Source organism: Lepisma saccharinum, chromosome 1 (assembly GCF_977018435.1).
Source record: "Lepisma saccharinum chromosome 1, izLepSacc3.1, whole genome shotgun sequence".
NCBI classification, from domain to species: Eukaryota; Metazoa; Arthropoda; class Insecta; order Zygentoma; family Lepismatidae; genus Lepisma; species Lepisma saccharinum.
In genome coordinates, this window is record NC_139229.1 from 128382636 (window position 1) to 128407676 (window position 25041).

The 25041-nt window shown below is 37.1% G+C and overlaps 1 protein-coding gene across 1 annotated transcript; it reads right to left on the reverse strand.

The window, feature by feature from the left end:
* Nucleotides 1–793: 793 nt before the first annotated feature.
* Nucleotides 794–20349, reverse strand: LOC145985585 (kinesin-associated protein 3-like). Its single transcript, XM_083119657.1, has 6 exons — nt 20292–20349; nt 19855–19953; nt 18601–18686; nt 17881–18067; nt 7173–7254; nt 794–1620 (listed from the first exon to the last, which is right to left on the reverse strand). The coding sequence occupies exons 1-6, from the start codon at nt 20347–20349 to the stop codon at nt 1452–1454; spliced, it is 681 nt and encodes a 226-aa protein (XP_082975783.1). The 3' UTR covers nt 794–1451.
* Nucleotides 20350–25041: the final 4692 nt, after the last annotated feature.

A 25041-nucleotide genomic window follows, 5' to 3' on the forward strand; every position in this document is an offset into this window, starting at 1 on the left:
ACCCTGTATATGTTGTTGTTTTTAATTCACTCGGTTTTACATTGTGATCTTAGTGCCCTGTGGAATAAGCTACTTTTGTAAAATTTCAATTCTCTTCTCTTTCCTCATTTTATAAGTCATTATTGAGAGGGAAGATGGCTAAAATACACTTCCATTGAGAGAACGGTCATTCAGCACAAAGATAAAATCAACCTCAGCTCTCTACAACAATTAGTCCTCCTCCTAGAACCTTTCGTGTTGCTGCAAATTTGAAAAGCTTGTGCCCAGAAAGTCCAGTCTACAAGAGGGGTAGCAGATGCGAGAGACTTGGTCTGCTAAAGGTAAAAAGTTTCCATACGTGACGTTAGAGTTAGTGCAGCCAACGACAAAGATAATAGTTGGCAAATTGTCCATCTCTATTTTCATTTTTTTTTCTGTGTTGTTTTAAGAAATAGAATTCTGTTGATGCGAACTATTATGTTGTCCTCTGCTTATTAACGTTTTTATTTCAATCCATGATCATCACATTGTGGAAAACAGACTGAATGAAAATGGTGACGAACAATTCGCTTGCTACTTCTTTGCCACTGGTTGTACAATATGTATATAACATGACTTGTAACTTTTCTCCACAATTTGGCCTGAAGATATGAACATATTGTTCATGAAATGACAATTGTTAATATATATCGCATGTGGTCCCATGATTTATTCATAAATTTAATATTTTGTATTATTTCTTTGAATATAAGTAGTAGTATGCAATGTATTAAGCAAGGGACTTATAAATAAAACAACCACAGCTTTAACTTTAATGGTGTATTGCCAATTTAACAACAACTAAAACAAAATTAAAATTTTCATAAATTATTCTTGTGCAACTACCATCTCCTAACCTCTCACATTTCAATAATTACTCACCACTTCTTACCCCCTTACTGTACAATTATAATTTACATATAATATGATACAAACTAAACTACACTTTAATTGCACATGATATTATCACTTTACGAAACGTCTGCATAAAAAAAAATCTTGCGAACATGTAATCATCTGATCCACGATCAATATAGTTGTCTTAAATGACTAGATGCACACTTGAGGCTGCAACTTTTCTCACATACAACGACTACCACTCTGTAAGTGGAATGATTATGAAAAAATAGAGATCAGTGCGTGTATAAAATGGATGACATTTAAGAAACTAAATGTTTCTAAGCCTCCACGACAAATATCACATCTTCCACATAGTAAATCCATCAATACCGACATTCAATAAACATCTCATAATACATAATTGGCAAGATACTGTGAAATATTTACATGAAACAGACTACGATTACTGGCACTGTGTTGTTCACATGATTCCATAGCTTTTGTAAAAAAAATAAAATAAAATAGTGATTAAAAACAAAGCAATTAGGAAAAAAATACCGTATAAAGGTTTAAAAATACTGCGGGCTTCATTCTCAATGCAGAACAAAGCGTGGGATTTCTTCAACGAGGCCTGCTGATGTGGATGGGCCTTGAAAAGATAAAGCTGCCAATGTTTTTGCAACATCCTCATCTTGCAAACCTCCAACAATAAGTGAATTTCTTGATATAACTTCTGCATATTCTTCTAAGTCTTGACTATATCTGCAAAATAAAAAAGCAAAATGCTGCACAACAAATTTTAACATAGTTACTCATTTGCTTCCTTCCCCTCCCTGGCATCAGGAAAATTCTGACAGTTCACCAAACTTGGCAGACACCGTACCGTGGCCTCAGAAAAGCATGGATTAAATGCTTTCAAGATTAATGTGGAGTTTTTCCCCGTTATTTAAAAACAGACTCTGTGATTATTTATATTAGTGTAGTTTATATGAATCTTTTTGGCTTAATTGTGTTCTTAATATCATATGCTACACTAAAAAAAGTGTAGTCAATCCCTAAAAAAACAAATAAAAAAAAACAAAAAAACTTGTGAATGTAATCAGTTTGTTGGGTATGCCACTATAATTTTGAAAGACCTTTAACTTGTTCAGCTAATCTTCCATCATTAAATGCTGTATAATCAATGTGAATGATGACATCAGAAATTTTGTTGGTATCAAACCTATTAGTAGCAGGCTGGTATTGAGTTTCCGCTCGCAATTTTTCCACAACCGTCTACACTTTTCCAACCAAGAAAAAGAAATAAAATTAAGCTTGGATAGGTTAATCGAGACTGGGCACGAAGGTTAAATAAAGTGGGATCCAAACCACTGTCCAATGAACCTACACTGAACACTCAGCATGGGACCCCTTTATTACAAGACAACAGTGTTACTACCACAATGCCATTAGGGAGATCTTGTAATAAATATGTTTTGAACCAATATATCCTAACGATAAACTTGTGAACCTTTGCATAAAAATTTGATGATAGAATTCCACTCTGACATTGCCAAGTGTTAGAAGTTGAAAATTCTCACTTACTCATTAGGCTATTTTTGCACACAGTGGAATTAAAACAAAAACTCAAATATCCTACATTTGACCACATAACACACTACTCTGAAGATGAAGACTGAATGAGTCTCTGATACGTTGGTGTATAAAGAACCAGGTACAGTGGTTCCATGAAATACCTAACTTTTCCATGGCCTTTTCACTCAACCTGATTTAAATCTCTGTGGGAATCCTGAAATAACAGACAGGTAAATATGTGATGGTGAAATGGTAATACAATATGAAAAGGGTTTTGAGAAAAAATCCACATGGATAATGAAACTGGATTTTTACTTCACAATGTCAAATTATCGAACCCTAAAATATGATACCAGAGAGTGGATCAAAGTATTAGTCAATAACATAAGTCAACAACATTTTACATGATAAAAGTTTTATGGCTAGTGCTAATGCATTAGCAGCTGAAAAAAAAAATCGCATGTTTTACTCAAAATTTTGTTGATTTTGAATCGTAACTAACACACACATACTAGGGACGTTCAATATATAAGTTTCCCTGTGCTATAAAATATTGTATAAAGCAATGCTATTAAAAAGAAGCACATGGTTGACAAGCGCCATCCTTCGTCTACAAGGAACAACAATCAATTCGTTATCAGACGTGAAGGCGCATGCACTCAAGGGCGAAAAGTAAATGCTTGTTCGGAAAACGCGGGCTCGCGTCATAAGGAGTTCAGAAGCATGGATGCTAAGGGCGTTCTGCTTATGGACTTTTTGGAACGAGGAAGAACAATTAATGCTGACAGTTATTGACAAACATTGGATAAACTGAAAAATGCAATTCGACATAAGCGAGCAGGTCTCCTGTCAGCTGGTGTCATTCTTCTTGACCATAACGCTCTGAAAAATGCAATTCGACATAAGCGACCAGGTCTCCTGTCAGCTGGTGTCATTCTTCTTGACCATAATGCTCGCCCCCACTCAGCAGTGCAAACACAACACAAAATTGAAGAATTGGGGTAGGAACGGTTGCCCCACCCTCCATACAGCCTCGATTTAGCACCGAGTGATTTCCATCTTTTTCCGGTGTTAAGTCTGAATTGCAAAGTTACCGTTTCGAAACAGATGAAAAAGTGAAGCGGAATGTGAGAATAGTGCTCAATAGCCAGAGCCCTGATTTTCTTGCAAAGGGTATGGACAAATTGGTGCAACGGTGGGACAAATGCCTGAATCTCTATGGGGATTATGTGGAGAAGTGATGAAGGATCCTCCTACACATGTATGTATAGTTTTCTAATGTATCTTCAAAATAAATTTATTTACAGCATATGGAAACTTATATATTGAACAACCCACGTACATGTTTGAAAACAGATTTATATAAAAGGACCACACTGAACAATAAAAATACACAGTACATAAGGGTGGAAACTAGTCAAAATTTCTGACATCCGATCAAAATAATGAAAAAAACTGACCCTTAAATTAACATTTTTGAACTGAAACATTTTAAAACATTATTATTCAACATCCCCACACACATTCAGGCCAGTTGCACACTGGATCTGACAAGACACGCAATGTGAAGCAATACAAGGGACACATGGCATTTGGTTTCAGACAAAACAAAACTCGTGAAAGTAGCATTTTGTCAGAAACTGTTGCAAGGTGACTCAGGTCAAATGTTTCATCTGGTGTGCATACAACCATAAGAACTTATGGTAAAACCTTACTTGAGACAGTTTGCGACAAGAATGATGCAATGTGTCATGTTGGCTTGTGTGTGGGGCTGGCCTTATCTAATCTTTTAAGAAGATAATGTGATGTTTTCATTATTGTACTTTCATGTTTACATTTTGTATGAAAATATCACAATTAAGACATTGTAAACAAAGGACAAATAGCAACATAATACAGTAGGGAACAGAGAAGAAAATATGGGCCTCAAACCATACTATTTCAATTTTCAGTAATGGTTCTCATAACTAGGCTAAAATCAATAATGGTTATTAAGAATGTTGCATCTTTTACCTGAACCTGTCATCTCACTAGGAAGATAGTATGTCTTTCCAAAATCAGAAACTAAAATAGTGAAAAACATGCTGAGTTTACTGTTTCTTAAGGAAACTGAAGCACTATAAATGAAGCACAACTCAACTTCCTGATACACTGGACACATTAATCAGGTTCTTCCAAGCCAATGTCTCTTTTATTCTCACTTTCTTAAGCACAGCTATTTCTTATTCAAGAAATTCAAAAAAATCTCTCTCATTCCATACTGATTTCTTACTACCGAGAGAGCTACCAAATCAAATTGTGGCTTCTCCAATAATTTTCACAACTTAGATCTCTGTATAATTTTTTTTCACAGTTAAATCTGATATAAAAATAACATCCTTGCAGTTTTTAGAAAGTTACTTTTTAAAAGTAATTGTGTTAGTTACTCATTTTAAAAAGTAACTCGGTTATTGGTACTTGAAAGAAACTGTAAGTTACTTCTATTTCCTTTCTGCTGGAAATTTTCTTGCAAACGAATTACACACAATGAACGATCATTAATTGTAATGAAATAACTGCATGAAGACTTATTTGTGTTTTATTTATATAATAGCGTATGCAGGATTTTATCAGGGGGGGGGTTATTTCTAAAACTTTCTCCAAATTTATATTACCATTGTTTTATTATACTTTAATTAAATAATAATACTCATAATTAATTAATAATACTTATAATTAATTAATTAGCTGAATTACTACTAATATCACTACTACTATTAAGTAGTAGAGATCTACATAAATATAGTATTTATGAAAGCAATAGAACAAAATTACTTTCTAGTCATTCGATTTTTATCCAATTCTGGGAGCATTTTCTTATTTCTTAGTTACGAAATAATTGTTTGGTCAACGAGGCGAGACATTTTAAATGTGATGATAATACATAAAAACAAGAAAATATATTAAAATAAATTGAAATAATCAAAGAATGGAACTCATCCAAGGAGCTGCGGTTGTCTGGTCGGTAGAGCGTCTGACAACCACCCGGGAGATCCGGGTTCGATAATCGATTCCCGGAATTGGTTGGAATTTTTCCAGCTTCTTCCTCGCATAAAAGTACCCGATAATTCACATCTAATTTGTCTTGCTGTTCTTATCAACAAAACATTTTCCAGTAGTTAAGCTTACTGTCGTTTGAATAATTGTATAGTCAACAAGGTGAGACATTCAAACTTGCTGCGGTAAACAATGGGAAGGTGCACTGGTGACTGTATTCTTGTCTGCCTAGCCTTTGTCTATACATTAGCTGCTTACAGTGAAGCAAGAACTTTTTTAAGTTAATTCTCATTGTTCACACAAAAAATATATGTTCATTGAACACTGGCGTACGTAGAGGGGTGGCTGATGGGCTTACAGCCCCTACCGAAATTTTGAGAAAATCAATTTTCAAATAAAAATCCATTAAGAACTTTAAAAAATCAAAATGTGTAAATGCGAAACCTCTTTTAAAGTGAGTCCCGATTACCATTTTTGTCTTTGAATACAATTATTTTAATCGACTGAAAAGCTCCAAAATTACAAAATATTTTATTCCAAAACGAAGTCATGTACTATCCACATTTACTATTCCAGCCCTTCCCTAAAAAAATGTCCTGCATACGCCAGTGTATTGAACATTGTTGCAACTGAGATAAAAAACAACTTTTCTCTCTTTTAAATCATAGTTGCCCTCATATTTTATTTTCAAGAATTCGTGTTAATTTTCAAGGCATTCACTCTGAAAGACGCGTCTGTTTTGAATGCTGTGCTTTTCTCTGTGCTGAATGGAAATAATAATTCAAATTATTAGTAGTAGTAGTAGTAATAGTATTGTCCCAGATCTTTGACTGTGATAAATTGGCCACTTATTTTATTCCACGGCATTTTTCATAAAATTTCACAAGTTCAAGGGGGGGGGGGGGGAGTGAAACCTCATAACCTCCCCCATTGCATACAGCACTGTTTTTGGTACATAATAGAAGTCTTCATATTATTTTATTCTCTCTAAACACTTTGTTATTAAACAAGAAAGTCCACTCACTTTTAAATTAATCTTTTTTATTAGAAAAGTAACTATATTAAATTATTCAAGGTAAAAAAAAAATCATACATTAATACGAAACAAAAGTATTCTATTTAATAGCTAGGATATGTACTTTTCAAATCGAATATGGGTCCATACTAGTGTTCAATCATTAGAGCAACCAAAATCAGTCTCTGATTTCACTAAGATGTAGAATTTTATGAGAACTTACTGAATTTTTTTGTAATTTTGTTATTTAGCATCTCTTTTCAGCCACTTTTTGGCTAATTATGATAATGAGTGATGATTACATCAAATTGATGAAGGAACACTCACAAAGATTATATATGCCAAAGACAGAGCTTTAACCTGGGAACTTTGGTGACGAGATCAAAAATCCACCAAGTAACATGCTCAGCCATCAAGTTGGCATGAGAATTTGCGAAAGCATCATCAAATCTACGCAGGCTTGTAAGCAGCTTGGAACACAGGAAATGTTTGGGCATTCACAAGGTTAAATTCCCCATTGGGTAAATAAAAGTAATTTCCCTGCTGACAAATTTACTGGGCAAACTACTGCACACAAGCATGGCTAAGTGTAAAATAAAGGCTGCTTGTGACCGATTTAGATTTTCCTACCAAAATAGGCATGCAGTAAAAATATCTCACAGACCAATTAAAAAATTGTACTACTCACCTACTTCTTGGTCTACTAGAATGTTTAGATTTTATGCTGCAACCATCGAAATCATCTGCTTCATCCAAAGCCACATGAGATCCTACACAAGGTGACAATAAACAAGTATGTTATACACATAGTGATCTGTACATGCACACTTACATAGTCATATTTAATAATAAGAAAAAAAAAGATTTTAACCTGTACAATGAAGACACATAGGAGTTGGTGGAATCTCATCTATAGATTAGGTATAATCAGCACCATGCTTCCATCCCATTATCACCAGTAACCCCAACTATCAGAAGTAAGGCTTGGTTTGCACTACTGCAAATTGTTTGGTTTGATTTTGTTCCTTTAATGTTGCTTTTCTGGGACTTTTGACTAATTGCAACAAAGGGGATAAATGGTGATAAGAATGATGACACACAATCACAAATAAATATCGATAACACAACACAAAACCCACATAGGAATATCTGGCTGTAGGTCCAAACCCGAGCTTTGTTGGCCTGCAAAAATGCCACCCTGGAAGAGAAGTTGACATTTGAGCACCCTTACTGCAAATAGTAATTCTATTAGAGCATAACTCACAGTCTGCCATGGTCATATGACTTACCCCTTGCCTGTTGTTGCTAAAAACAACACATGCCACACCTGATAACAAACCTTTGCCATGTCTTCTCCCTCTTACCGACTGTAAAGTTCCGTATTTCCAAGTAGAATTCTTTTATTTTATTTTCTTCTTCTTCTTATTTTTTGTCTGATTAATTTAAGGACTGTCTGCCTTCATTAACACAATTCTGCTTCTAAGATGAAGTATCTCTGTCCTAGATGCCAAAACCTGTGTTAACAAAGCCAAAGTCCTTTAAAATCAATTAGACAACAAACAAAAGAACAATGCTCATTCCCATGCTTGTTAGATGTCACTCATCATCATCATTCTTCGCCGTTTCCTGCCTCTGGTTGGGTCGGCATAGAATAGAATAGAATAGAATAGAATGGTCTTTATTTAAGCAGGCGTGTTTCGGCCTCATGGGCCGTTCTTACAACCAACCCTTGTCAAAGATACAATAAATGAATAAAAACAAAAAGAAAGAAAAAAAACACATAATGATCATGATAATACAATAAAGAAAATATAAAGATTATACAATGATAAAATAATACATTGAATAGATTAGTATATATACTGTTGAGTAAAGATAAGTAATAAGTCTTCGGTAGTTCAATGTGTATGCCGGGGGGGGGGGGGGGGGTAGGTTAGGTATGCATAAGTGCAGGTGCAATTGTTAACATATGAAGGTTAATTAAGTTGTTGGGACAATAGTAAGTTCTTCAGATTTTTCTTAAAACTTTGATGGCAAATAATGTTAGTCAATGGTGCAGGCAGTTTGTTCCATTCCCTGATCCCTGTAACAATGATGGACTTGTTATATGTGGCGGTTTTATGTTTGGGGATTTTTAGATTGTGCTTGTTGCGGATATTATGTTCGGCTGATGTTCTACGAGAACAGATCTTATCGGATAAGTATTTTGGGGAGCCACTCTTAAGTATTTTGTGCATCAAGGTGAGTGTTAAGTATTTTCTTCTATTGCTAATGTTTAGCCAAGAAAGTTTCTTTAAATAGGGGGATACATGTTCCTTTCTGTTTAGGTTAAATATGAAACGTATACAACAATTCTGAATTTTTTGAAGTTTATAGTTTAAGCCCTGGGATATATTACTGTACACTGGAGCGCAATAGTCTAACGTGGATAGGACGAGTGATTGCATAAGACGATCTTTAACATTAGCGTCCAGAGCATGTTTTAAATGATACAAAGATTTAAGTTTCCCCATACAGTTTTTCACAATAAATTCGACTTGTGGCTCCCAATTTAAGTGTCTATCGAACACAATCCCCAAGTTTTTGCTTGTATCCACTTCGCATAGCGGTATACTGCCAAGAGTTGGAGGAGAAGGTGCGTTTTTGTGAAGTTTCTTAAGTGTACCATGAGTTCCTATGGTCATGAAGCAAGATTTTGTTGGATTTAATTGAAGGGAGTTCCTCCGTGACCAATTTGTTATAGCATCAAGGTCGAATTGAAGTTTGGTCATCGCATTATCATAGTTTTCTGTATTACACTGAATATAGATTTGCGAATCGTCAGCATACTGATGGTAGTGGCAATATTGGACAGCGCGGTCGAAATCAGCTACGTAAATCATGTATAGTAGTGGACCCAATATACTTCCTTGAGGGACGCCTTGTTGAACAACTAACCATTTAGAGTATGTGACTTCCGGTTCCCGATATTTCACACGTTGTTTCCTGTTGCCGAGATATGATCGAAACCAATTTAACGCGTTTCCGGTAACGCCATAGTGATACAGTTTGGCCAATAACAATTCATGATTGATCGAGTCGAACGCTCTTGAATAGTCCAACAAGACTAAAAGTGTAACTTCATTTTCATCTATTCCTTTACTTACATTGTCTACGATATCTACCAGCGCAGTGCAAGTACTATGCATTTTTCTGAAACCAGATTGAAAGTGTGGTAGGAAACCTTGAATATGTGAAAGTATTTGTTCATAAATTACTTTTTCAAGTATTTTGGACATTGTGGATAGAATGCTAATAGGTCGTAGATCTTTTATTTCTGTGGGGTTGGATTTTTTAGGTATAGGTGTTACTTCACATTTTTTCCACTCTTGAGGGAACCAACCTTTGGAAAGGGAAAGATTAATAATGTGCGTAAGAGCTTCTAAACAAAAGGGGATGCAATACTGTAAAATAGTTAGGTTTATGCCATCATAACCGCACGCTTTCGATTTCATTTTGTTAAAAATTTTACGTACTTGTTCGCTACTTACTGGGGTAAAAAAGAACGTGTCATTGTTGGGTTGCTCAAGATACGTGTTGGTTTCATCAATCACCGCTGCATTGTTATCTGAGGGTGCACTCGGCTTAACAAAGAACTCGTTTACCGCATTCGGCCGAAATGTATCTGGGGAGAGCGCATTACTCTTTTTATTTGGTAAAAGTCCCTGGCTTCTGAGGTTAGACCATAAATTTTTAGCATTTTTTACATTCATATTTACCGTTTCGTTATAGTGCTTAAATTTTGCGTTTCTGACTGCTTTTTTGGCTCTGTTTCTGAAGTATTTGTACGATAGGAGAGCGTCTGGGTCTCCTGTATTTACATATCTCAGATGAAAGAAGTCGCGCAACTTCCAGAATTCCCTTACTTGATTTGAAATCCAGGGGGCGGGAGGTTTGGTTACACGAATTTTTCGCTGGGGGGCGTGCTTATCTATTAATCTGATAATGTTATCATTCAAGGCCTCCACCGCTGCATCTACGTCCTCGTTTCTTTCGATTTTGCACCATTCCACATTTTCCGCGTCTTTACGAAACTTGTCCAAGTCCATGGTTTTGAAATTTCTAATTTTGATAATTTTTTTAGGTTGCTTTGGTGCGTACAGGTCAAATATGGAGTATGTTATATGGTGATCTGTGATTCCAGGTAACTCGCTCTGCCCAATTTGCTTTACAATTAAATCTTGTGAACAAACGATTAAATCAATTAATGACTTTGACGTCGCTGTCACTCTGGTTGGCTTGGTAATTAATTGTTTCCCGTGAACTTCCTTGATTATACTCTGAAGGAGTCTAGTACTGCTTTCGTTTTTTCTTAACATGTTGATATTCCAGTCGCCTAACGCAATGAAGTATTCGTAATTTAAGTATAGGTGTTGGAGGATATCTGCTACGTGACTGATGTGAGTATAGCTGACATTTGGGGGTTTATATGCTACCATAAGTCCATAGAAGTCAAGCCTTTCATTTTTTCCACCACTCCTCTCTTTCCACGATGTTCCAATCTTGTCATATTTTCCCAACACTCTCTGCTATCTGCTCTTTCCACCATCATCTTTCCACCCTCTTAGCCTTCCTACTCCTTGTGTATTGTAAGCTGTAACATTTTCAATATCCCTATATTGTAAACCTTACATAATCAGAAAATTGACGTATATATGCTTAGTTCAATTTTCGGCTATCAGAGGGCGTCGCCCCCTGAATAGCTCTACCGGTGCTGCCTCTAATGGCAAACCTTGGTACTTGTGGGCTAGCCGTAACCTCGGCACACAGCCGCAGTTGCACTCGATCGCCTGGGAACGAAACGGCAACCACCAGCTTTGCTGCACTGTCATCCTTTTCCTTGCCGGAGGAGAGAGACGTACCTGACCATGCTGTTGGTAGAATAGAGGCCAGCCATTTCAGCCAAGAGTGCGATGGGCCTACGACTTAGAACATAGGTCTACAAACGGAGTGTGGTGCACGTAGCAATAGAGGCAGAAAGAACTTTGTGTATTAGGTACATAAACTCTCCCCGTGCAATAGGAACATAACGTCGTATTTTTGCCGTATCTGTGTCGTAATTTTTACGTTCCCCCTTTTTTTATTTTTACATTAAGGCGATAAAAGACTTGAATGTTCAACATCCCCCCCCCCCCCCCTTTTGTCCTCCTTGAGTGCACGTTGATAGACCAATTGTCCACGTACCCTTTCTGTCAAAATGGACAAAACAATGAAAATTGGACGTGACGTATATGAACAGAATTAAGTTGTGTGTGTTGATCATTGTGCCCCAAACGTTTATTCAGGCTATTTGCGCCCAGTGCATACATAAATAACCTAAGAACGGGTGCATGCTAATTTAATGAACAGTCGAGCCTCTATCTTCGTACTAGCAATGCAATTTTCACTGCCCATTTAACGTTTGTCTAGTGATTCAAAACCAAGTTTAATTAATTTGGAACTTGCAGAGAAAAACCACGATCCTTTATTGACTCCCTAGTTGGGACAGAACTAGTTATTCCTGTTAGTCTCCCCCCCTCCTTTGCGGTAGCATTAGAATAACCAAGGATCAGAATAATAATATTAATAAGTGAGGTATGGTTATACCCAATTGCATTAATTAACGTATTGGTTAAATGTTGAATTTACAATTGTGTGGTTGAGTGTGTTGCAATAATGCATGCACGTGAATGTAACGCGTATTTATGATTGATGCTCAATTAAATGCTAATGGTTGAATAGGTGCACGCGGGACGTGCTAGAAATGAACGCGTAGTTGCACGCTTTTGACAAGTATAGACATTTCATGTATGGTTATTGTTAAAGTTGATACTGTTTTATGAGCAGTCTTGTTTTGGAGAAATAAAACTGTGTTATTGAGCAATTACATTTATCTTCTTCATGGTTGGAATTTTAAGTACACTATTTTGTTTGCTACCTTTGAATTCTAGTTCGTTAGCTAATGTAAGGAACGTACGTCACCAGACGAATAATAACTAAAAATACGAGTGGTTTTGTGGGGCATTTGTTGTAAAAAGAGAAAGGTAAAGACGTTGGTTTAATTACTAAAACTATTATATACAATGGAGAAGGCTTAAAAGGCTATTCATTGTCGGGACCCTTTGTTTAGGCACATATAATATACACATACGTGTTTTTCTCTTACAGGGCCTTTGTCTCGCGCTTCTCGTGGGTTCTGCTCATAAACTCCCGCATTATCTTGCGAGAAGTGCGACACAAATTTAGAATTTGTAACTAATAGTACGGGTCTCACTTTCATTTTTTTGCAGCTGCGGTTGCCGCGCAGCCGCTTCCAATTTAAATATCGCGAGCAACCGCAACTTGACCCCAACTACTACGATACAAAGCTATTACTGGTAGTCTTTCTTCATCCATCCTCTTCATGTGTCCGAATCATCTCATCTGTGCCTGGTCTATCCTGTCCTGAAGCTTCACCACACTCACTGTCTGTCGGATCTCCTCATTCCTTATTCTATCCCTTCTAGTCTTCCCAATATACTCCTTAAAAATTTCATCTCCACTGCCCGCATCTTTCTTTTGTCTCTCTCTGTCGTTGTCCAAGCCTCTGCTCCATACGTAATTATTGGCACATAGTATGTGTTATATATTTACCTTCTTACATTTCATAGGTACATCCCTGTTTCATATTAATCTTCGGATGCTCTCGTATAGACCACCACCCATTTGTCCTCTTCTGTTTTCATCCTCATCCATTCTTCCACTTCTCTCAATTATGCTTCCTAGATATTTGAAGTTTCCACTATCCTCAACTCTTCCGTGTCCATCTTTATTCTTGGTTCATTTCTGGCTCTGTTACTTGTTGTTATTAGCACCTCACTCTTTTCTGCACTGAATTTCATTCCTGCTCTTCTGATTACCTCATTCCAACTATCAAGCAGTCTCTGTACTTCATCCCTGTTTCGCCATATTACTAAGTCATCAGCAAACAACAGGACCTTTATCTTTTCATATCTTTTCCCCCAACTCTTCGCTAATTGCATCCATTGAATTGTGAAGAGCAGTGGGGAAAGAGCACTTCCCTGTTTTAATCCATTATTTATACTGAACCACTCTGTTCTTCCCACTGGTGTCTTCACACAGCTCAGGTTGGCCTTGTATGTGTTCTGCACTCTACACACTCTCTCTTTCTCGACTCCTCTCTCTCTTAGAGCCTTGCAAATCTTCGTTCTGTTCATGCTATCGTCTGCCTATTCTATATCTAGGAATGCCATAATCAAATCATTTCGATACTCGTAGTGCCTTTCCTACATTTGGCTTATGGTGAATATCAGACCCACTGTTGATCTGCCTCTTCTAAATCCATACTGTTCCTCTCTTATGTTCAGCTCTGTTACTTTCCTTATTGTTTCCTCTAATATTTTCTCATACACCTTTGCTGAGTGACACATTAATGTTATTCCACTGTAGTTTTTACATTTCCTTCTGTCACCCTTCTTGAATATGGGAACTATTAGTCCCTTTGTCCAATCTCTTTGCACTTCTCTCTCTTGCCACACTGTTTTCAACACTCTGTACAGCCACTGCACACCAATCACTCCAGCTCCTAGTATCATTTCCACTGGCACTTATCTACGCCAGGTGCTCTACCTCTCTTCAGAGATTCCTCCACTTCTTTCCATATGAGATTCACTTTATCCTTCCAGTTTTCTATTTCCTTCACTTCTTCATGTTCATTTCCTTTTTTCACGTTCAGCAATTTCTCGAAATGATTTCTCCACATTCTCCTTATTTCTTCATCCTCTTCTACAATGTTTCCCCTTTCATCCCTTAGCTTACAGCTGTCTCCTCTTTCTCTTCTCCTCTCTCTCACTAATCCATACAATACTTTCTTGTTCCCATCTACATCTTCTTCTACGAGGGTCATTCAAGGAAAAAGTTTCCCTATGTTGCAAAAAAATTATTTCTTAAGTTACAGACAAAAACCAAGTTGCACCAAGTAGTATGGTCCTTTCTCACTTTTCAACATAATTTCCAAGGTGGCACAAGCATTTATCCCATCGTTGCACAAGTTTTTGAAAGCCATCTGCAAAAAATTCGGGGTCCAGGGAACGAAGAACACTTTTCACGGCTGTTTCCATTCCATCGACGTCTGTTTGAATTCTGGAGTGTAGTGATAAACGAAGCTCTCGTTCTGAGTCACAATACGGCAGAGAAAGTTGTTCCCTTCATTGTGGTACCAGGTCAGAGAATCCAGGCAGCATGTCATACACATCGTGAGATGTTCTGCAGAGTTGTTGTGGGACCCAACGCGATGAAACCTTCACGTATCCCAATTTTTCGTGGATGATTTTGTGTGCAGTCCCGACGGAAATGTTCAAATCAGCGGCTGCTTCACAAACCTTGATTCGACGGTTGGCCAAAACCAGTGCATTCGCTTTGTCAACCAATGTTGCGTCACTGACTACAGATGGGCCACCGGGCCGATCTACATCGAATATGCTTGTTCGTCCTTCAGAAAACGATTTGCACCACCTTCGCACCATTTGCACTGACATTACAGAGTCTCCATAAACAACAACCAGCTTCCTGTGGATGTCGATAGGAGCAAGACCATTTGCCCACTCATACCGGATCACAGAACAAATCTCTTCTTTACTCCACACTGCCAAAACACGTTGTTCCGCCATGACTCGTTGCTCCTTATGATCAGGGTACGTTTCTCACTGCATGACTCCCGCTAATCACTCCATTTTCTTCTTGCCTCCTTTACTACTGTTCTTACCTCTTTCTTCTTTTCCACGTACTCTTTTTGTGCATTTTGTGATTTAACTTTAAACCATTTTCTAGACGCATCATTTTTGTTTTTCACTGCCTCTCTAGTTCTTTCATTCCACCATGCTGTTTCTATCTTCTTTCTTTTCTTGCTTGTTCTTCCACATACGCATCGAAATTTGTCATTCCTCTCCTATGTGTTCTTCCAAGTCTTCTTCAAATTCTTCTCTCTCCTTTCTTGTACATCCTGTTTGTGGGGCATACACTTGAATTATTTCTATTACTTTCCCTCTTACATTTATTTTAGTTTAATTCTGCCATTTACCCTTTCTACTTCCTCACTTATTCCACTTCTGACTACAAATCAAACTCCACTTTGTCTTCCCTCTTCAGTCCCTGCCCAGTACAGTTTATAGTTTTTCTCAAGTTCATTTCTCCGCTTCCTTTCCATTTCGTTTCGCTCATTCCAAAGATGTCGATCCAGCTTCTCACCATTAGATCCACAATTTCTTCAGTCCTTCCTGTCAGTGTTCCAATATTCAATGTCCCTATTCATAGCCCATGTCGTCTCCAATTTCCAGTCCGGCTTGTTTCTTTCTTATCTCGAATTTTTTATGTTTTCAGCTGTCGGCTAATTAGGCCTGTCACAAACTAATCGGGCTTGTCGCAGATGTCACTAGCATCGTCTATTAAAGCATCAATCATGCAATATGCATCATTTTCATGAATCATTTGATGTTTAAATTAGCATAATTTTAACACTGACCCAATGAAAGAAAATCCGCAATATGTATTTATTCTTCTAACTGCATTGGTTGTAATGATGCAAATGAGGCAATTGAGAAATGTAACTTGTTATAAATGTGCTGTTTAGAAATTTAATGCTGAATTGAATATAGTATGTTTCAAGACCCAGGCACGGTGAACAATGTGATTTGGGAACTGTGAATTATGCAAATTACATGCCAAAATTATGTGGCAATTTTCTTCATTAAATGACATTTACTTTTGAAATCTAATTATGCACATTTTATTCTACAAATCAATTTAGTAATACTCTGCTAGATTGATATAGTGTAGTCATCTTGTAATTCATCTGAGAGTAATAATAAATTACTACAATTTTCGAACATTCCTTAATATCGGCAGAATTGTCTAAGAGTGGTCATCAGGCCATTCCTTACTGTAAGCCCACTTTTTGTGAAGAAGTAGATTAATTAAAACTGAATCTACTATTTAAGGTAGAACACCTTACTCAAAATTTATCAGTCGTAACACGGAGAAAACTTAAACTACTGTGCATACAATGGCAAATTCTAAATTTCCAAAGTCCCTTAAATAGCATACTGGCTAACATTGTTGCTCTGTACTCAAGAGGTTCCCACATTGGCTTTCCACTTGGTCACATTTTACTGGTTTGGATCCCAAAGTGCTGTTCCTATTAGCCTATCTGAGAATAAAGTGGACTAATTTAAGCGACTAAGCATTCTCAGATAGATTCTTTGGGATCCAAACCAGTTAAATGTGACCCAAGCTGAAAGCAAATATAGGAACTTCTTGATTACAAAACAAACAATTCTAATTAACCTACTTCTAAAAAACATTGAGCTTACAAGGGGGTATCAGAAAGTTTTAATTATCACCATGAACTAAATAAAACAGAAGCTTTATTTCAAGTTGTGGTCTTTAAGACTTACCCACATAGTCACCATGGAGATGCATACATTTCTCCCAGTGTATCTTGACCTTCCTCAGTCCTTCATTGTACAAGTCCTCAGATTGCATCGAAAACCAGTGTTCCACCTCTTGCATGACATCATTTATCAGAGTGGATTTTTCATTTCAGGGAACAAGAAAAAGTCACTCGGGACGAGATCGGGAGAATAGTGTGGATGCAGCAAGATTTCATACGAGATGGGTGAGTGGGTGCATTGTTGGTAAGGTAATGGACCATGGAACCCAGCATGTTGACACCTTAGACATGTGGAGTTGGACGTGAATAATTTTCCACACACTGCCGTAACTAAGACCAGTTGGCAAGCATGATGATGTGGAAAGTGATGTACTTACCGGCCTTCCAGGATTAGATGCCCCCCTTTCTTCACTGTAGCTGCATTGTCCGTGAGTGATGGTCGTCCACTTCTTGACTTGTCTGTGAGGGATATGGGGCCACATGGGGAAATTCCTCTTCCACCTCACAACAGTGTCATATGACTGGAAATCATCACCATAGACAGCCTTCATTTCATCATGAATTTGTTGGGCACGGTAACCCTTCAAATGCAGGAACTTAATCATGCTGCAAGCCTCACAATTCCCCATCTTGCAGGTTACCCACATCTACCATTACGTGCCAAAAAAGTAAGAACTGAGGACATTTTTACACCCTCATGCACACAAGGATCAGTGATTACACTGGTGAAATTTTATTCACATAGCTCAATAACTTCTGGATGGTAATTAAAACTTTACGATACCCCCCGTACAATTAGAAATGAGTCAATCCTGCTGATATTAATACGGAATGCTCAGAGACCAATTGTTAACTTTCGTAATTAATGAGCCTACTGAAGCTCCATTCCCCACTTACTATTTGAAGATTAGAGGGAAAACGTCAGTCATACCTGAAGAAAGGAGAGCTGAGGGTCCAAGTAAGTCTTCATTGATGTACGGTGTGACATCATCAAGCTCTTCTCCGCCACAAAAAGCTGCACTGTCTGTTGCCTGGCTCTCCACCATCTCCAACCACTGAGAGTTGTGCCAGCGAAACTTTTCCAACTTAATACGCTGGGCCCATTCCTCATGGCCTTCCTATGAACACACAAACAGCTACAGGTCAACTAACTTCTAATCTGAACACTATGCTGCATGCACACACATAATGTATTTGTGTATTACCTTACACCTGACAAACTGCAGAAATTACAGAAACATTTTGACCAACCATACTGTTCACTTATGGTAACATGTGGAATCTGTATTACTACAGGAGTCTGTCCTCTGAATCTCAAATCCCAAATGTTAGATGAAATGCTTCCATTAAAATAGTGTTTCTTATGAAATTTGTTTTAAGTTTTTGGAACCATTTATGTATCATTTCTCTTAGCAAATATTATTTAAAAAATGCCACTATAAAATTGGCCTTATTTTCTTTTTAGGTAAAAGCATTTTAAATAATTTATTTCTGAGCAAGCGTACACCTGAATCATCTACCATATTAAGGAAGTATGTAAAGTTCATTATTATACCATCAGAATGGATCATGATGAGTGTTGTCATATGTCCCAAATATCTTCTAAGCTAAGCTCTAAACAAGAGAAATTTCTTGATCTTTAAAAACTTACCGCTATTATATCCAATGTTGCATCACACACTTTTCGAACCTCTTGATTCTTGTCATTCATTAAATCAACAAGGTATGCTGGTGCCTCTGAAAGCAGATACAGTAATGTAAGATATCTACATGAAAAGAGCTACAAACTTGACTTAGCTATTTGTAAAGGGTGATTTTAAAAACGATGGTGCAAAGTAAACCCAATTTATTCATACGAGACTGAGCCTAACATAACTGTAATAATTACATAAAAAAGCACATTAAATATCCAAGATTTACCTGTACATTACAAGTCTTCAATGTGCACATGTTGTTGGTAAGGTGGCAGATGTGCAGTCCAGTTATGCCCAGATGTATCCCAGAATATTCTTGGGACAAATCAACTCCACTGCCTCAGAGATGCATTGTTTCAGCTCATCCAAATGCTGTGACATGAGAGGGCAGATAGACAGAGCGCATCCTTGATATACCCCCCCCCCCCAAAAAAGCCACAGTGCTAAATCTAGCAATTGCAACAGCCAGAGCACAAGAACATATTTGGGGGGTCCAGGGGGTCTGTACCCCCCTCCCCGAAAGACTTACCAACCTCAAACACTAAAAATGAAGACTTACTAACTAGAAAAATTAAATAATGAAATATTAAAATAACACAAATTAAATAATGAAAATATACTTGTTGTTTAATCGAGGGTTATTTATTTCCGCTTAACTTATTGGAAGGCAAGGATTATATTGGGATCATAAGACTTTGAATAACAGTACCGTAGAAGATTTATGCAAGATTTATTACTACTTATAATAATAATATGCCTAAAATTGTACCAGCAACTTTACTTTTCATCAACTGCATCTAACATTCTTTTCTGGTGTTCAATAAAAGTTTAATTCTCTATTTGACATTAATTTCCTTGCCACAGCAGTTTCTTTTTTACCGACCTCAACATGTACGTAAGCTAAATAATGAATATGTACTTTTGTATCACTATCCTTACTGTTGTTACCTATTCATATAATAACAATATGTTAATTAGTTTGAATATTTTAATTAATACTATTTTAATTAACATCTTACAATTATTTTAAATTAAACATTATTATTATTATTATTATTATTGAGACACTTTGTTTGGATCAGATTTTTCTACCACTGGGCTTAATCACATCAATGACTACCAATGATTGAATAATTAGATGGAAAAAAAAAGAATGAAGACATCGAAACACCAATGTTCTGGTCAGAACTCAAAAATACAAAGAAACTTACCTGTTTCCTGAATGAGGTAGTCTTTTGTTGAACTGTGAATGCATATTTGGTAGAAAACGTAAACTATTTGCAACACCACTTCATCATCTTCTTGCTTAGCTAAAAATAAGCAATCATTTTGATTTTGTGAGATACATACTCAAATAATCATAATATTGAGATACTAATAAATTGTAACTTTATACAACAGTTGAGTTGACACCTATACCATCAGTTTGAATTTTATGACAGGTATAAAGGTCAAGTTCCCCTTGCACATAGCACTGTTCCATAAAGGCATGCGAGGCAACAACTCAGTGTAGGTCTACTCATTGCTGCAAGCCAGGAAAGCCTGTAACAAGCAGTAAGACTGGAACTACTCAATATTCTGATGTTTATAACTATTCTGAAAAACTCATAATGACAAGTGGAAAAAATGGTTAGTATATATCTAATACCTGTTACAAGTAGTTTCTTCCTAAAAGCATATTCATTTCGCATGTCTCCTGCTTCCATTGTTTGTAGATTGATGGCATCTTGAATGAAGGTGATACTGCATTTCTGTTGAGTTTACGTTAGCTGCCAGGTATTGGATTTTTGCCACTCCGTGGTGTGAAGGACTAGGAAGTGGTGTCAGCTGAACTGTGTGGTTGAAGCTTCTTGCAGTCAGGAATCTTCAGGGGCATCGTGTATCATTTGGTATGACTTTGTCTCCCCACTTTCCTCCCTCTCGTGGAAACAACTACTACGACCTGCAGAATGGCATATAACACTACCTAGCACTTGAGAAGATCCAGTGCTGCCAAGTGGCATAAAATTAAGCCTGTGTCAGCTGATTGAATGATAGTGAAAAATTGGGTGTGCATCAGCACCGTAGATTATGTATCTCAACATGATACCACCAAACTGCAGGCAATAGAAGCAGCAGATCTCTCAGAAATTAATGAGATTTTAAAGAAGAAAACGGTGACATAGAAAATGGAACCCACTTCCAGCAAAGAAATTCAAATTCCTACAATTTTCAAGCATCCATATCATTATTGCCACTTTTACAGGGATTACTGAAAATAAGACTTTCAGTGGTAACATAACCAATACTAACATATAATTAAATCAGTGATTCACATCCAGGATACCAAGGGTGATGTATAAACTTATCAACGCAGACGAAAAATTACATTGGAACATTGCCAGTCTTAAAAATTATTCTTAAAAAATTAATAACGACCTTGCAGTAAGTTTAAAATTTTCTTTCTTTTTTAAATACAGGGTGGCTACAAACAAGCAGGAAATGAAATTCCCTGACTTTTCCAGGTTTTCCAGGACAAAATTTACATTTTTCCCTGACAATTACAAACTAAACTAAATCGATGTTTTTGCAAATGGAAATAATAAACTCATACAGATCCACGTATGGTTTGACTAAGTACCAATATTATCTTCTATTAAATTCACTTAATTTCTCTATTCTCTATGATTTGAATTCAAACTGCAAAATAGTGAATTTGGAAAATTATTACACTTCACAAGCTAAGGAAGGATTACGAAATTTTGTCATACGCAGTAAGTTTAAAATAAAATACTTGATTATTTTTAAAGTTATGACTAAATGAGATAAGAGTGAAGAGTGATTGATTAAGAAATACAATTTGTAATTTATCAGTCTCCTTATACATTCTCGGTATTATATGTTGATATTTCCACTGATGTTTGGAACCCTCTGCTTGCATAAACTATGAGTGCGTACTCATTTTTCAATGCATAAAGCTACTTCTCTTTCTCTCTGTAAAGCAAACAACTTAACTCTTGCATATAAGTGAAACAACCAACTGAATCGAACAAAAGAAAGTGTCATATTTCCTTACATTATCAATGGGATTTCTGCTTCAGTATCAGTATATCCAAGTGAAGTGCTGAGAAACTGACAATATGCAGTTATACCATTAATGCTGACGAAAAGGGTATGTAAGTATTAGAAATTTAATGCAAGGAATTTACAGAATTGCATTGTATAGGTAGCTGATTTAGCTAACCAACACATTAAAACAGGAACACACTAATAATAAAAGCTTCTGAAAGTTCATATAGGAGGGGCATCCTGAAAAAAGCTCCAATGGTGCCTATACGCAGCACTAGTGGTCGGAGAGTGACACACACACATGCAGGCAGGAAGAAGTGGCATGTAGCTGTAATCTGGTACAGTTGCAATGTAGCCGGTTTAGGACAGTTCTAGGTTAAAGATTGCTGCTCTCATAAAGTCTCCCACCGACTGCGATGTAGCCTACATTGCATGCTCAGAATTTGGCACAGAGCCACCAGCAATCGTGTGAGTTGTGCAGACCGGACGTCGTGAGTGATAGTATGGTCAGACGATGGTGCAGACAATTCACGGAAGGCCAATCGAATGTGCACAACCCCATACAGCTGAGTACACACAGGCCCTTTGCATCACTTCAGGTGAGAGATCTTAGACCACTCCCTGTACAACCCTGGCCTTGAATGTACAGACTTTCATCTCTTTGTTTAACTGAAGAGGTTTCTGGCAGGGCAAGGATTTGACAGCTACACTGCGGTAGAGATAGTTCCAGTCTTTGATGTCAGACACATATACCATGGGCATACAAAATTTAGTGCCATGCTACGACACATGCCAGAACAACGGTGGTGATTATGCCGAAAATTAGGTAAGGACTCACCGTTAATAATGCAATAAATTACGACTGATATTCTTGTTTTATTTATGCCTAATCGGTAGGGACCTTGATAATTTCTTTTCTTTTCTTTTTCAAATTGGTGTATTTTCTTATTTTTTTTATTTTTTACTATACGGTGTTATTTTTCCCAAAATTCACATTTTCATTTTAGCGCATTTTCTGGCAAATATCTGAAATTATACCTTCATGGTGTTTTTAAACTACGGTTTCAAATTGTAAGTCACATGGCTTACGCCTCTTCACGAGAGTTTGATATCTTGAAAGTTATTTTGGGAAAGTTATTTTCCATACCCCTTTATTAATTTTAAGGTAAGGATTTTAGATAATGGAATTTTGGTGTGGAGTTAGGGCCCCACACTTTCTTGATCACGGCTGAAGGTGGGGGTGATGTGATCAGAACCACACTCCTGGCTACCTTTATCCCCTCAAGGTACCAGCTTCATATGATGCTGGGTGGGCGCCTGAGCAGTTTGAATAGGTGGAAAACATCCCGGTTCTCCCCTGCAGGGGATCGAACCCGGGTCTCTCCCATAGTAGCCATATGCCCTAACGACTGAGCTCCATTATTACTCGCTCGACAAATGCCGATAGTGCGCACTTAGCTCGGTAATTCAAAACATATCTCGTGCAGCAAATACGAAGATGTGGCTCCCGTGTGACGGTAGATACGCACTCGATCTCCTGTTAGAACCCTGCCACTTTGCTCTGTGATGCAAATGGTTTTGATAGAAGTTGAAAATATCGTGGGAGATAAATGATTTAATGTGGCTGTTGAAATTATTCCACGTACGTAGAACTCTATAGTTTACTCTTGAGTAAAATGTTGGAAAACTTGCATGTTCTATGTACTCAAACATGGTCCAGAAAAGACAAGGATGTTGGATTTCATGGAATTTTTCGTTGTTTTAGGACATTTCTTTAAAAAAAATCGCTAAAAACGCCAACAATTCGCATTCTTTGCCAAATTCGCAATATTTCGATATTTCGAATGGGCAAAAAATGTGTCCAGACATCACTGCACATTCCTAAACATAATTTCACAGCAATTACCATTTTTCACGGTTTTGGCATTTTGCAAAAAATCAATGTACCTACTAATTGGAAATTACTTTCTGGCCACCCCTCGTATAAATCAGTAGATGGAAAGTGAAAATTTAGCAGGGCTGGCAGAGAAAAGTCAATTCTTGAAGGAAGTGATTTGCAGTTATGATTGAATGATTCAAGTAAATATGATATTAAATTATTTACGTATTTATTATTAGTATTTTATTTCATAATAGCTATTAGACAATAACTTCACTCAGTGAGATATAAATGACCATCTCTCACGAGAGTAAACAGACAGGACAGAGTGTGGCGTAAATTTCATTGGAATACTAATGTTGCAGTAAATTTGAGGTTGGGAGCATGCACTTGCCAATTTTTATAACGTTCACCAATGCACATGTATGTTTCACTTTTTTGTGATAGTATTCAATATATATCCCGTTTGGTTGGATTCTTCTTGATATCTAAGAATATTGCAATGTCATTGTAAACGTATGTTAACTTGTGCGAAACCAGTAATACGTCAGGATGATAAAAGAAAGCCTTCGTAAGGACTGCTACATTCAATAAGGTGAAGTGAGCCAGAAGAGTAATAAAATTCCAGCAGCATATTTGCAGTCTAAAGCTCTTCTTGTTTATGCATGCAATTTTTGTTCGATGTTGCAGTCCATGCAATTTCTGTTGCATGTTGTCGGGTGGCGATATTCGACAAAAATCGTATATATCAATGGAACATATTTGTTTCCATGTTCTTTCAGTTTGCCCAACAAAATGCCTTACTATGACGCCCGACAACTATCGGACGGCGCCACCTTACAAGTCCCCTTACTACTCCCATACGGACAAGAAAAAAATGATAATTCAATGCATTTTCCACGTAATATTTAGAGGCTTAACCTTTACTCCACCGAGGATACCAACCATATGGTATCATCAGAGTAAGGTCGTACTGGACCGATGATACCATAAGGTATCATGGTGCTAATTACAAAATGAATGTGCTTCTTGGACCTTCACACTCTTATGTTTGGGTGGAAAATGACACAGTCTGGAGCAAGCCTGGGAAATTCATATTGATGACCAACCTCCCCCCTCTCCGCAACATATCCATGCCACATTTCCGAACAGAGTTTCACATTTTGGCTCATTATTCAACTTGTATGGCACCCAGGAACATGAAACATTTATGTTTTTTTTTCATTGAAATTCGAGAGTCGCTCCCCCCAAACCCCCTTTCCTCGGTTCGGCGTTCTGAATTGTACACGGTTGCATGCTGTGATGTTTTAGCTGCAAAACAAAACTTATCCGAAGTAGATTGCCCCCATAGTAGCAGTTATAACAATTTTCCTCCAAACATGCAAATTACCTATTTTTCGTAAAAAAAAATATCACATTTTGGCATATTATTCAACTTGTAATGCATCAAAGAACATGAAACACGTTTCAT

Excerpts from the sequence above, each read along its gene's own strand:
- LOC145985585 (XM_083119657.1), bottom strand. The coding sequence starts at position 20,349 with ATGGAAGCAGGAGACATGCGAAATGAATATGCTTTTAGGAAGAAACTA. Across the intron at positions 19,954-20,291 it reads GAAGAAACTACTTGTAACAG|CTAAGCAAGAAGATGATGAA; the intron begins GTATTAGATATA and ends GCTTATTTTTAG. Across the intron at positions 18,687-19,854 it reads CTACCTCATTCAGGAAACAG|AGGCACCAGCATACCTTGTT; the intron begins GTAAGTTTCTTT and ends ATCTGCTTTCAG.